Genomic DNA, 12202 nt, shown 5'->3' with positions numbered 1-12202 from the left:
AGTAATAGGATTAATATTACTTCAGTTTTTAACAAAGTTCTTGAATACCTCCCAAATTCAAATAATGTAGAATTTCAGTTGCTGAGTGTTTCCTAGTGAGGAGATATAAAAGACTGCAATCAGATACAAGTTTTTTATTTCTCCTCTAAGAAAGGCACAGTAGGTTACCTTCCTGTCACTCATGAGGATTACGTTTTTAAAGATCTGTATGGGAAAATACATGCACTTCTTAATGAGTTATGTTCTCTTATATCATGCGGTGTTTTGAAAATGTACTTTTCTCTTAAAAGCTTTTTATAAGGGATAAGGTAGAAAACATGATGTAAGGCTCAGATGATACACTTGACAGCGTTACTGAATTTTAGTCACGAACTTGCTATTTTTACTCAGATACCTATAGATACGTCTCACTGGATTGAAATAAAAGAAATCTGTGTTTCATTGTAGTTATGTGCTAAACAAACAAAACACAGCAAAGCAAATATATAACCACAAAGCTTTCTGAAAGTAAGTATTTGAATTTCTCTTAACAGCCTTTATTCTGAGCAACTGTGGTTTGTCCTTTAGGAAGCTGACTTGTCTTATTCAGTGATGCATTCTGTTCCCCCGGGTAGGTTCCATGGGAAGACTTGCGTTACCTCTTTGGTGAGATCATGTACGGTGGCCACATCACCGATGTCTGGGACCACAGGTGCTGCTGTATATATCTGCAAGAATTCATCAGCCCACCTGTGGTAAGAACTTTCATATATGCCTAAATCTCTTGAACATGTATGTAGTATGTTCAACCTAAAAGAAAGTCATCTTTCAGAACTGGAACCTTGGGGAGAAGACCACAGGCTTTCTCATCCATGCAGCCCACCCTGTAGCAAGGTCTTGTCTGGCTGTGGGGGAATAAATTGTCCAACTTGTAATGAGTACAATGATTCATCATGAGCAGATTTTGTCTGCAAGGGTTTGTGACTTGGCATATTGCTTGTTTAAAGACTTCTGCGAGCACCCTTCCTCGCAACTCGAATTCAGTGTTTTGTAACGCTGCTTGTATAGCCAGCTTAATGACATTAAGGGATAGTACATGTAGGTTTCCATTTACCTAACAGAACTATTCTTCTTTAAGGTGCTGCCGTTTAGAAAGGTCTGGGTGGGCACAGGAAGGTATCTTTTATGGAACTGCACTTTAACCAACCTAACTGATAGACTCACCAGTTACAGCAGTCCAGAACGACATTATCCTCAAAACTTAAGTTTACTGTTTGTATGTTTTCTTCTCCTGAAAAATAACAGAATGGAAATGTTATACGTTTCCTTGCATTCTCCTCTTCCCAAAATAGGGAAAACAGTTTGTAAAATTGTTTCTCATTTTCCACCACCCTCTCACACATCTGTTTCTCTAGCTTTGTCAGATTATCACCAGATAATAGATACTGGGTTGTTCAAATTTCACTATGAGTTTTGGTCCCGGACAGCAGTATACGTGGAGCATCCATGAGCCCAAGGTGCAAGATTGCCAAAGTTGCTTGCAGTCAGAAACAAATGTTAGAATTTTTGAGGATACAAAAAGAAAATGTTGCTTTAACTTTACTTCTAAAAAGCCTTGCATGGAAACTACTTTAATCTATTTTCATATACATTTATATAAAATGTGTATGTATATATAGGTATATATGTGTGTGTGTAGAGATATATATATCAAAATTAAAAAACCCAACCGGCTGCTTCTCCTAAGCTGACGAACTAGTCACTTTAGAGAACTGATTGTACACAATCTGCTAAAAACAGCTGGGAGATTTTGCCCTTTCCAGACTTGTTATTTTTCACTGTCCAAAGGTAAAAAGCTTATTTGGGAGATTAAAAAAAAAAAAAAAGAAAATTAGCATGTTACGTGTGAGCGGGCCATTTGCGGAGCCTGGGTACCTTGGGGAAAGCGCACTTTTCACCCTTGCGACGCGGCCGGAGCCCGCCTGTGGGCTGCGAGCGAGGTGAGCTTTGCCGGTGTCTCCTCGGCCCCTGACGAGTGGGTTTTCATATGTCAAAGAGCCACGCTCAGACGAAGGCAATTGGAAGCAACTGCTCAGAAGAAGATGCCCAAGAGGAAGTTGCCATGGAGATGGAAAGGCTGAACACCACTGTGCTCCTGACCTCGGCGGCGGCTGATTTCTCCAAATGACAGCTGAGGTCGCAGGGGCATGGTGGGAAGCTCGTCCTGCCAGCTCCGGCTCTGCCTCTAGCCTATGGATAAGTAAAGAATTACTGCTTCCAGTTTAGGCAGTCCATTAACCTTCACAAGCCTGAACTTTCATTCAAATAATTGTAAAATAAGTATAGGTGGTGAAACCTGAGGAGAATCACTGTTATTTGTATGGCCTTTGGAAAGTTTAGGGACCCAACCCCGAGTGTGGATCTGCTGGTATTTTAAACAGAGAGATATCTTTGCGAGCTTTTTGCCGTAACTGGAAAATGTTAGACCCACGAATTACCAGCAAAACCAGAAAATCATTCGTTGACTGGCAGCCAAGTGAATGCAAACAGGATGGCGATGCCTTTCATCAGGGCTGGCGCTTTGTATTCGCTGGGGAGATTACCTGCTCTTTTACCTCTTCACACTGCGGGTGAGTTGTTTTAGCTATAACTTCATTCCACGAGGTGTGTTAGAATAATCCACTATCTGCCAGCTTTGGTATACCTCATCTGGGATCTGTCATGAGGACAGAAGGGTGGCGAGTTCCTGCTATGAACCCCCGTAACCCGCAGCCTCCCTCTGCGCTTATGACTCCCAGGAATAGGAGAAAACCCATTTTAAGTGCCAGCAGAGAGAATGGTAAGTACAGATTGTCTGATAGAATTGATCTTCCACTCGAGGTGAACAACAGGGCTTTTTTCAAAACCTCGGCACTACTTCAAAGTGGCGTCTTAAGACATAGCTTATTGTGGGTAAGGTTAGTGGTGCAGGTTCAGGCGCAGGTAAATGGCTGGTTGCAGAACTAAAATTACTTCAGAAATAAGTGCTTACTGGTGTTATTGTGAGCAGCAGCTTGTTGTTGACTGTTGTAAATGCCAAAAGCCGTTAAATTTTATTGTGATTTTGCCCTGCATTAGGAAGAAATAGCTCCTGTGGAAAGTACCACTTAGAGCCAGAAATATTTTTCAGCAAAAACAACCTGTGGTCTAAATCCCAGACAGCTCTGTGACAGTAACTTCAGAGAAACTCTTTGAATCCAGTGAAGTCCTTACAGCGCAGGAGCTGGGGGGAGCCTGGAAAACAAACACAACTGCTACAGCTTTTATTCTGTCCTGTCGTCAGTAGGAGGGCAGCCCACTGAGAGTACATCTCACCAAAGCCCTGTTTCTACCTGCTTAATTCTTGACCTGCTCCAAAGTCCCAAGTCTTATCTTTAATGTCCTGAGAGGGGTAGGGCCTGCCTGTTCAAATATTGAGCTGGCTGAGACCTTAATTTTCTCTGCTGTAAAAAATAATCACCATTGAGGTGGTCTACCTCATTGAGGCCAAAGCAGCAGTACAAAACCCTGAGCAAGACTCCTACATTTGGAGAGATGTTGTAGAGCAGCATGTTTTTCCTTCCCGTTGCAGCTCCTGGGTGTCCTAACTGGCAACCGTTTCTGTGGAATCAGCGACTGGGATCACTGTTTCCGGCAAGCTAAGAATTGCTCACATGCTGGCATTTGCTGTCCCGTTGCCACGCTGTGCTTCCCTGTCTCGTCGACCTGTCGCTCCCCATGACCTCTCTAAGGTTACTATGAGCACAGCGTGTTTGCGCAAAGCCCCAAATTGATGACACACCAGAGAGAATTAATGTTGCGGCTCGGGTACTGGGATGGGGGTTCAGGTGAGTTGCGGCTCCGGTCCTGCCTCTCCCGCAGGCATCCTGTGTGCCTCTTGTATCAGTGTCTCTCATCTGCAAAATGGCATAATAATCCTTGGTTGTCTTCTGAGAGGATGCAGAAATTCAGTACTTCAAATACACTCACCTCGGTAGTGGCAGTCCCTAAAATAAACTCAGAGCATCCTCGTGAAGGAAAAGGAAGCAGCAGCAGTACTTCAACACCGCCCAAAATGGGAACGTCAGAAAAGTGCGCTAAAAATAGTTTGGTAACCCTGATCCACTGTTTCAGAACACACAGGAGTCATTTTTGTAGACTCAAGACAAATTTCTGAAGCTTTGTAGCTGCAGAAGTATGTTTCAAGAAGTAGTGACAGCATTCTCAATAACATTATTGATTCTTTTACTGAAGCTTGAAGGAGAACTGGCTCTGGCACCAGGTTTCTTGGCACCACCAAATTTGGATTTATGCTGGATGCCATAAATAAATAGATGAAATGCTTTCATCTGAAAGCCCAGTACCAAATTGTTTAGCAGAACAATAACATTGATACCTATAAGCTATCAGATGCTGGGTTGAAGGGACCAACCCTACTACGAAGATAAGCTTTGTCTCTTAATATGGAGTTAACTGGGGCACTGTAGTTCTATTCACAGTCAAGATATCTCAGATACCCAGATATCTTAGTACAGCCACACTGATTCCAGAAAAATGTAAAAGACTGGCTTTTAAGCATGGAACAACACTGGTGCTGTGCTTAATAGATTAAATTAATAAAGGATAAGCAGGCAAGAAAAATATAATAAGAAATCTCAGCTAGTCCCATTATCAGGCCCTGCTGTGTTCTGCACCTTTCCTTCTAAGTGTAGACCTGAGAAACTATGTCCAGGTGCCCCAAAAACTGGCATAACCTGAGACTGAGCCTTCAGCTCCTCATCTTTACCAGAGTTAATTAAATTCCCCTGTGACTGCCACTCTTGCTCTGCAACTCTTCATCCCTTTCTTTACTCCATCCTTTTTCTCTGGGCACTCTTTTTTTCCTCTTATCACCATTGGATCATGGGGGTTTTGCAGAAGGGAATATGACAGCTCTGCATGCAAGTAGCCAAACAACGCTTCATTTTTGGGGCAGGAGCTTATGCTTTTCACGTTTGGTTCCCGTCCCCTTTAGCGAGTGTGGATATATATATGGCATTCATCATCCATTCTGACAAAGCTAATGCTGAAAGGGAAACTGAGCTGCATTACTGTTGTGATTTCAGTGCCTGCTCATTAGTACTGTTATGACTTGTTTGTCAGTTGTCTTCTGTCTCAGTTCCAGAGCAGGCCTGAGGGGAGGGAAAGAGGCTCTTTTTGGGGGCGAGACGAGTGTCTGCGTGTGCCTGCGCTGTATTTTGCCTAATGCCCAAGACAGTAGGGACTGTGGGCGGTGGAGGGGGAGATAGAAGCTGTTAGATACTATAGAAATACAAACTGCTAAGCATGCTTGACTAAAAACCAAGGCAATCTTAGGGTACATCCTTGTAAAAGCAGTCATCCCAAGCCCAGGGACCATGTGTTGTTGGGCTTTGGGGGGTCAGTGTTACTTGAAAACGTAAAGCTAAATGGAAGGTGCCAAGTGTTAACTGGTTTGCAGTAATTTCTCAATACTGTTGCCAAAGAGACAGCAAAGGTGCGGGAACATCCCTGGTTTTGATCTAAGAAAATGGGATGTTTGCACTCTCCTGGAGAAGAAATCAGGCTTGAAAGTAGAAGAGTCAGTAAGAGTTGATGGCAGTGATTTCTAATGGCTCAGTTTATATTGGCCTGGAAATGTTAAGAATGTCCTGGATGATATTCTGGAGATGGTTCCCGAGGAGTTTAACACGGCAGAAATCATGCAGAAGACTATTGGACGGAGGCCCTATGCCCTTGTTTGCCTTCAAGAGTGTGAGAGGATGAACCTCCTCCTTTCAGAGATCTATAGGTCTCTTAAACAGCTGGACCTTGGTCTGAAGGCAAGTGGCTTTTTTATTAACAGTGTTGTTGCTTTTCTATGTAATTTGAGGCTTTTTTGGAAATTAAAAGAATAGCTATTCTTTATGATGCCAGTATGCTCTTTATTGTTCTCCAAACAAAGGGGAAGTTAATGCTTTCTCACATGGAAGTGCTGCAGTCCGCACTCTTCTACAATGCTCTGCCAGACACATGGACTACACTGGCATATCCATCCACGTACAGCCTTGCCCACCAGTAAGTATGCTACAGTAACAGGGTTTAGCTACTATGCACAGAGCTATTCCAGTGATCTAAAACCAGCAGCTTTATTCCATTTATTTTTTTTCTCCAAAATTTGTCTTAATGCAAGTCAGTTTTGCTTAAAAGTGAGTTTGCAGAAATGCTAAGCTCTCTGCTAAAGCAAGGCTTTGTCACCCCCCTTGTCACAAGTGCTACGGGTGTTCTGAAGGTCTTGAATCTTGCAGGATTTCTTTTCCTCTATGCTGCCACAGCAATATCCACTTGCAAGGGGTTAATCTGGAAAAAAAGGGGCAGCGTTTTTGGAAATTCGTCTGACATCTCATGGCAATGTGTGCTGCAGTATGCCGTTATTCAGAGTCTGTCAGACTCTCTGGTGCTTCTGATTTGTACTTTGGTCTGGCCTCATAGAAGCTTAAACGCACCACTGAAGGTGGTATCAGACGATTTTCCTTTAAGAAGCCATCAACTGTTGTTACCAATTTTTGGCAGTTTCTGAAGCTGTGGTAACATGAGTAATAGTGATGTTCAGGTTTCTCCCCAAGACAGTAAGTTTTACAGGATTGAGCATACTCCCGTTCTCTATTGCCAGCAACCTGTCTCATGCTGGTCACCTTCTACATTTCTACGTTCCTACATCAGGGAAAGGACAAATTCCACTAAAACCATGACCATATGCTTAAGTAAGCATATACTTTCTGGTTATTTCAGCCATTTCCCTTCTCTGTAGACAAAAGGACTCTTACACTTGAAGTCTGCAGTTTATTTTGTCTAAAACAGTAGTACAAATAGATTAAGGCAGAAGCTCTTGCTGCTTCTCTTTTAGGGTTACCAATCTTCTCACGTGATATGGAGAACTTGAGATCTGGACACAGGACCTTGTGCTGCCAGCAGTGGTATGGCTTTCTGGCTTGTTCAGTCCTCCATCCTGAGAGGTAAGCAGTGATGCTTGTAAGGAACCAGGTATATCATTTCACTGCCAGACTCTTTTTTTTTTTTTTTTTTTTAACCGTTGGTGTCAGCTATGTTTGTGATGCTCTCTGCAGAGTTAAGTACAGTTTACATAAAAAGATAAAAATAGGCCAAATATCAGAATAACCATCTCCTGAAAGCAGGGGGAACAATCCAAACTCGTCTTCAGTCTCCTCAGAAGTGTTAAGACAAAGCGGCTAAGGAAATAAATGCTGAATTTCAGATTTTAAAAAGGTTAAGAGTGCAAGTGTGCCTGACATTATTATTTAACCAATTCAGTGCATATGTCATGGTACCATTCTGGTTTATTCCAGTATCAGCACAGGCCCAAGTAGCACCAGGACAAGTAGAATAAAATTAATCAGTCTGACAGTCCTCTTTGTGTAGTTGTTGCCACAGTAGGGGATGAAAAATCTTCAGTAGCATCTGATGCTCGCTTCTTGCCATGATCACAACACATAGGCATGTATTTACTTGGAAGACCACACTGAAGCTACATGAGAGAACAGGGTATCTCACATTCTTCATGACCACCAGTGGCACTCAGATAAAACCTTCACTAGCCTAGCAGAAAAGTGGCCAGGAGCTCCTCACGGGACACTTAGGCTGGGCTGCCATCATTCCCTGGAGAAGACGGGCAGTGGGGGCCCAGGGAGTGTCTGCAGCCCAGACACTGAAGAACCTCTCCCTGTACTTGGAAGCAGAAGGGGATGGCAGCACGAGGGCTGGCAGGCAGCTCCTCTTCTCTCTGCCACTCATGATGAGGTCCCCAGCGGTGCTCATTTTGTGCCACAGATATAAAGAAGCCCAGCTATTTTTCATTCCTTTTACTGCCTCTCTCCAAGCTTCCTCTTCTAGGCGCTTTTTTCAGTTGAGGGCTGGGGGGACATAAGGACCATGCAGGCTAGATGTTAGTACAGGCTTGTTCTGAACATGGACTTGGCTGCAGAGGTGCCATCTCAGAGTGCAGACAGCAATGCAGTCTTGCTCCCCTGCTAAGGAGAGGGTTGGTTTGTTCTGTACTGTGCAGAATGTTTTGTTTCCAAACAATTGCATTCATGCATTTTTTGCCTTACTTCAACTAATGGCCAAAGGAAAAAACAAAACAAAACAAAACAAACCCCAGTCAGTCTCAGGCTTCTGCACAACAGGCCCAAGAAGGGCGCATTAAGAGTTCTGACATTAAAATTACTGTCTGGATATTGAATTATTGAAAGTATAATTTTTTTTAAAGCTGTAATGCAGAGCATGCCACACAAGAACAACTGGCCTTTGGGTAAGGTCTACTTGACTGTAATGTTACCAAAAAGACCAAAGAAGATTATGACCACCCACCAGGGGAAGGAGCCTGTATCTGTGCGCTTTTCATGGAAGGTAAGAAATAAAAATAAACTTAAATTACTTGATCTCAGTAACCTAGTTCAGGGGCTCGAGCTTCCTTCTTCATTAGGTAGAAAAGTTCCATCAGGAGCTGGACTAAAGTGTTGTGATCCTATGAACAGCACCAAGGAAGTTTAGGAAGAGCGGTGGTTTGTTGGTGTTTGTCCACTGTGACTTTAAATTTCATACCAGCTTGGTCTCCTAATCACTGGCTATACCTCACGCATTTAGGTAACTGTTAACTGCGTCTGAACAAGGTCTGAATTGTAGTAAAGCAACAGCTGTAATCTAGCTGAGGTTCAGAAGCTTAAAACTAACCCAGAGACTTTAAATTTCACCCCAATACTGATCACCTAGAAATTTTCTGCCACTCTTAGAGGTGCAGAATAGGGTAATTTATCAGATGTTGGTAACCTGGATCAAGCCATCTACACAGCTGCAGTTAAACAAACAAACAAACAAAAACCCACCAAAAAGCTATTTTCAAAATGTTCTTTCTCCTGGTTTTCCTTACACCTTGGCAGAAAGTTGTCCATTCTAAATAAACAGATCTAAAGAACTCTGAATGTTTCATCTCCTAGGCCATAATAGTTTTGGGCCACTGGGGAGACATACCAGGAAGCAAGGAAACACTTGAGAACACCTGTGTTGGCATGAGGTATAATGACACACCTAAGTGGGTGATATGTAAGTATAACATAAGTAGATTTTTCCTCTGGGTTTCCAAGCAGTCAATTATTGCAGTAGCTGTAATATGGTTGTAGGCTGTCCCTGAATAGGAATCATGAATAGGAATCATGTTCATCTGTTGAGCTGCAACCCGTCTTTTAACAGCTTTCCTGGGAATAAACATTGTACCTTGTTCTTTCGGAATTGTGTTCTCGTGAGACTGAAGCATCTATTTTAGGAATAACAATTAAGGCCCACAGTCAAAATAAGATTTTAGTTTTAACTTAGAAAGGCTGTCAACTAAGCTACAGCTAATTAGAGTGTATTGTGTTTGCGTGGCAAGGTTTTGGGGGGGGCTCCAGGGGTGGCTTCTGTGAGAAGTGGCTGGAAGCTTCCCCCATGTCTGACAGAGCCAATGCCAGCCGGCTCCAAAATGGACCCACCGCTGGCCAAGGCCAAGCCCATCAGCAACGGTGTCAGCGCCTCTGGGGTAACAGAGGTAAGAAGGGGGGAAAAAAACAGCACAGCAATTGCATCTGGAGAGAGGAGTGAGAATATGTGAGAGAAACAGCTCTGCAGACCCCCAGGTCAGAGCAGAAGGAGGGGCAGGAGGTGCTCCAGGCGCTGGAGCAGAGATTCCCCGACAGCCCCTGGGGAAGCCCATGGTGAGGCCGGCTGTGCCCCTGCAGCCATGGAGCTCCACGCTGGAGCAGATCTCCATCTGCAGCCTGGGGAGGAGCCCATGCCGGAGCAGGGGGATGCCCACAGGAGCCTGTGAACCCAAGGGAAGGCCACGCTGGAGCAGGCTCCTGGCAGGACCTGTGGACCTGTGGAGAGAGGAGCCCAGGCTGGAGCAGGTTTGCTGGCAGGACTTGTGACCCCATGGGGGACCCAGGCTGGAGCAGTCTGTTCCTGAAGGACAGCACCCCATGGAAGGAACCCAGGCTGGAGCAGTTAGTGAAGGACTCAATTTGGAGAAGTCCATGGAGGACTGTCTCCCATGGGAGGGACCCCACGCTGGAGCAGGCGAAGAGTCCTCCCCCTGAGGAGGAAAGAGCGGCAGAGACATGTGATGAACTGACCACAGTCCCCATTCCCCTGTGCCACTCACAGGTAGGGAGGAGATAGAAAATTGGGAGTGAAGTAGAGCCCAGGAAGAAGGGAGGGGTGGGGGGCAGGTGCAAGATTTGGGTTTAGGTCTCATTATCCTACCCTGATTTTTATTAGCAATAAATTAATTTCCCAAAGTCAAGTCTGTTTTGCCTGTGATGGTAATTGGTGAATGATCTCTCCCTGTCTTTATCTCAACCACTGAGGTTTTCATTATTATTTTCTCTGCCCCTCTAGCTGAGAAGGGGAGTGACAAAGCAGCTTTGGTCGGCACCTGGTGAGCAGCCAGGGTCAACCCACCACACAGAGGAAAGGTGAATGACTCCAACAGGCAGTTAGAGAAACATCATCATTATTCGTATTCTTCACTAGGCCTGAATATAATAAAAGGAAAACAACTCTTTTGGAAGTGAGTTGCTACTACAGCAGGTAAGCCCAGCGAGAAAGTCAGGGTGAGGGACTGGAACAATGACAAACATGTCATTTCACTGTTGCTTTTTGAAAAGGTAGCCAAAATTTTTCAGAGGATTTTTTTTTTTAAACGTCTGTCACTCAGAGGGCAATACTTTTCATTCCTCCTCTGGATATGAGGAAGGTATCAAGAAACCTTGTAAGTTGGAGTTGCTGCGTTTCTGTGTTTGTGGTGGTATTTGCAAATATAAACTTGCCTGTTGCTACATAAATGCTCCTAAAATCCACAAGTATCCTCTGCAACATTTTATATGCTGGTTTATGTCAGAAGAATACAGAACAAACTTAAATTCATCAGTTTTCAGAAAGTGCATGGTCCTTCAGCAGCACAGACTCCTCTGTCTTAACTGCACTGAAGTACCTGTTTGATATCTCAGTATACAAACATATGCTAAATACTCCACTGTAGTTCTTCAACTTTTGGAATACTTCACCATAAAGTAGTGGAGAATTAGGAGCAAATCTGAGCACTTGACTTTGAGTATGCCTGTGACTGAGTGTGCCTGTCAAAGTTCCAACTGTAAGAGGTTTCCAGTCCAGGCAGATGCTACCTACTCATCTCCACATTCATACAAAGAGATGATGCACAACAGGCCAACAACAGTCTACACTGAATCTGTATGTTCAAATGGACCTTTAAGTATTTAGCAATAAACAACTGTTTAAACCCAAATTATTCTGGTCTTCCATTACAGAACACCAGGTAAACCAGATGCCTGCATTTATTGCAGGTGCCAGGTGGGACATGCAGCTGGGGAACCATAGCTCCAGGAATTGACTCCAGTAATGCCAGTCATTTTTTAAGGGCTATTCCAGTGGATCAAAGGGGAACTAAGAAAATTTATGACTGTCCAGTTTGTAAAACCAAAAGTAGAGTGCCAACCTACTTACCTATGTTTGGACTTTCAATCAGAAAAGCCAGGGGAAGCCAGCAAAATGGGTTGTGCCAGGAGTAGCTTTCCTCTTGGCAGTTTAGTACTAAGCTTTCAATAGTATGTGCTGCTTTCTCAATCTGCCTTGTAGTTAAAGCAAAAGGAGATAATACTTTTCAGAGTCAGCTGGAGCAGGAGATTTGCCTCACAAAAACACAATCCTTAGTGTAACACTTATGTGCTCTATGTTGTTATTTTCTCATCCATCAGTGCTATGTTCATGTTTCTCCACATAATAATTATCGATCTGCAAGCATTCCTTCATTACACCAACTAGGGAAAAGTAAATGGGAAACATAAGCATCTGGCTGTAGTTTAACTCACAAAATACTCCTCTTGATTATTCTTTATTGTCTCTACATAAAATGAAACATGTATCTTACAAGAATTTTAACATAATCATACTGCAATACAAACATGTTGCATTTAAACAAGGTTGGTTGAAAGCTTGGTTGTATATATGAAAAAACATCTAAGTATGAACTGTATGTAAAAAAAGTAATTCTGAACTTTGTGATTTAAACCAGTTAACCAGTTATGACTGCTGTAAGGTAGTTGGTTCAGGCAGCAGGTGCATTACACAAAAACTGCTG

General features: G+C 43.4%; 1 protein-coding gene across 1 annotated transcript in view; it reads left to right on the top strand.

The window, feature by feature from the left end:
• DNAH11 (dynein axonemal heavy chain 11) overlaps positions 1–11797 on the top strand; it is a gene marked incomplete at its 5' end in the record, with an annotated part of 158846 nt that extends 147049 nt beyond the window's left edge. The window contains 10 exon segments of the mRNA XM_081996498.1: positions 615–734; positions 4252–4305; positions 4307–4324; positions 4328–4357; positions 5661–5837; positions 5960–6072; positions 8265–8341; positions 8344–8421; positions 11494–11564; positions 11567–11797. Of these exon segments, the coding sequence (XP_081852624.1) occupies positions 615–734; positions 4252–4305; positions 4307–4324; positions 4328–4357; positions 5661–5837; positions 5960–6072; positions 8265–8341; positions 8344–8421; positions 11494–11564; positions 11567–11653 (825 nt within the window). The 3' untranslated portion in view covers positions 11654–11797.
• Between the last annotated feature and the right edge of the window lie 405 nt (positions 11798–12202).

This window comes from Phaethon aethereus (genome assembly GCF_964289735.1).
Source record: "Phaethon aethereus genome assembly, chromosome: 2".
NCBI classification, from domain to species: Eukaryota; Metazoa; Chordata; class Aves; order Phaethontiformes; family Phaethontidae; genus Phaethon; species Phaethon aethereus.
The sequence above is the reverse complement of the archived record's forward strand: the minus strand, read 5'-3'. Positions and strand labels throughout refer to the sequence as shown.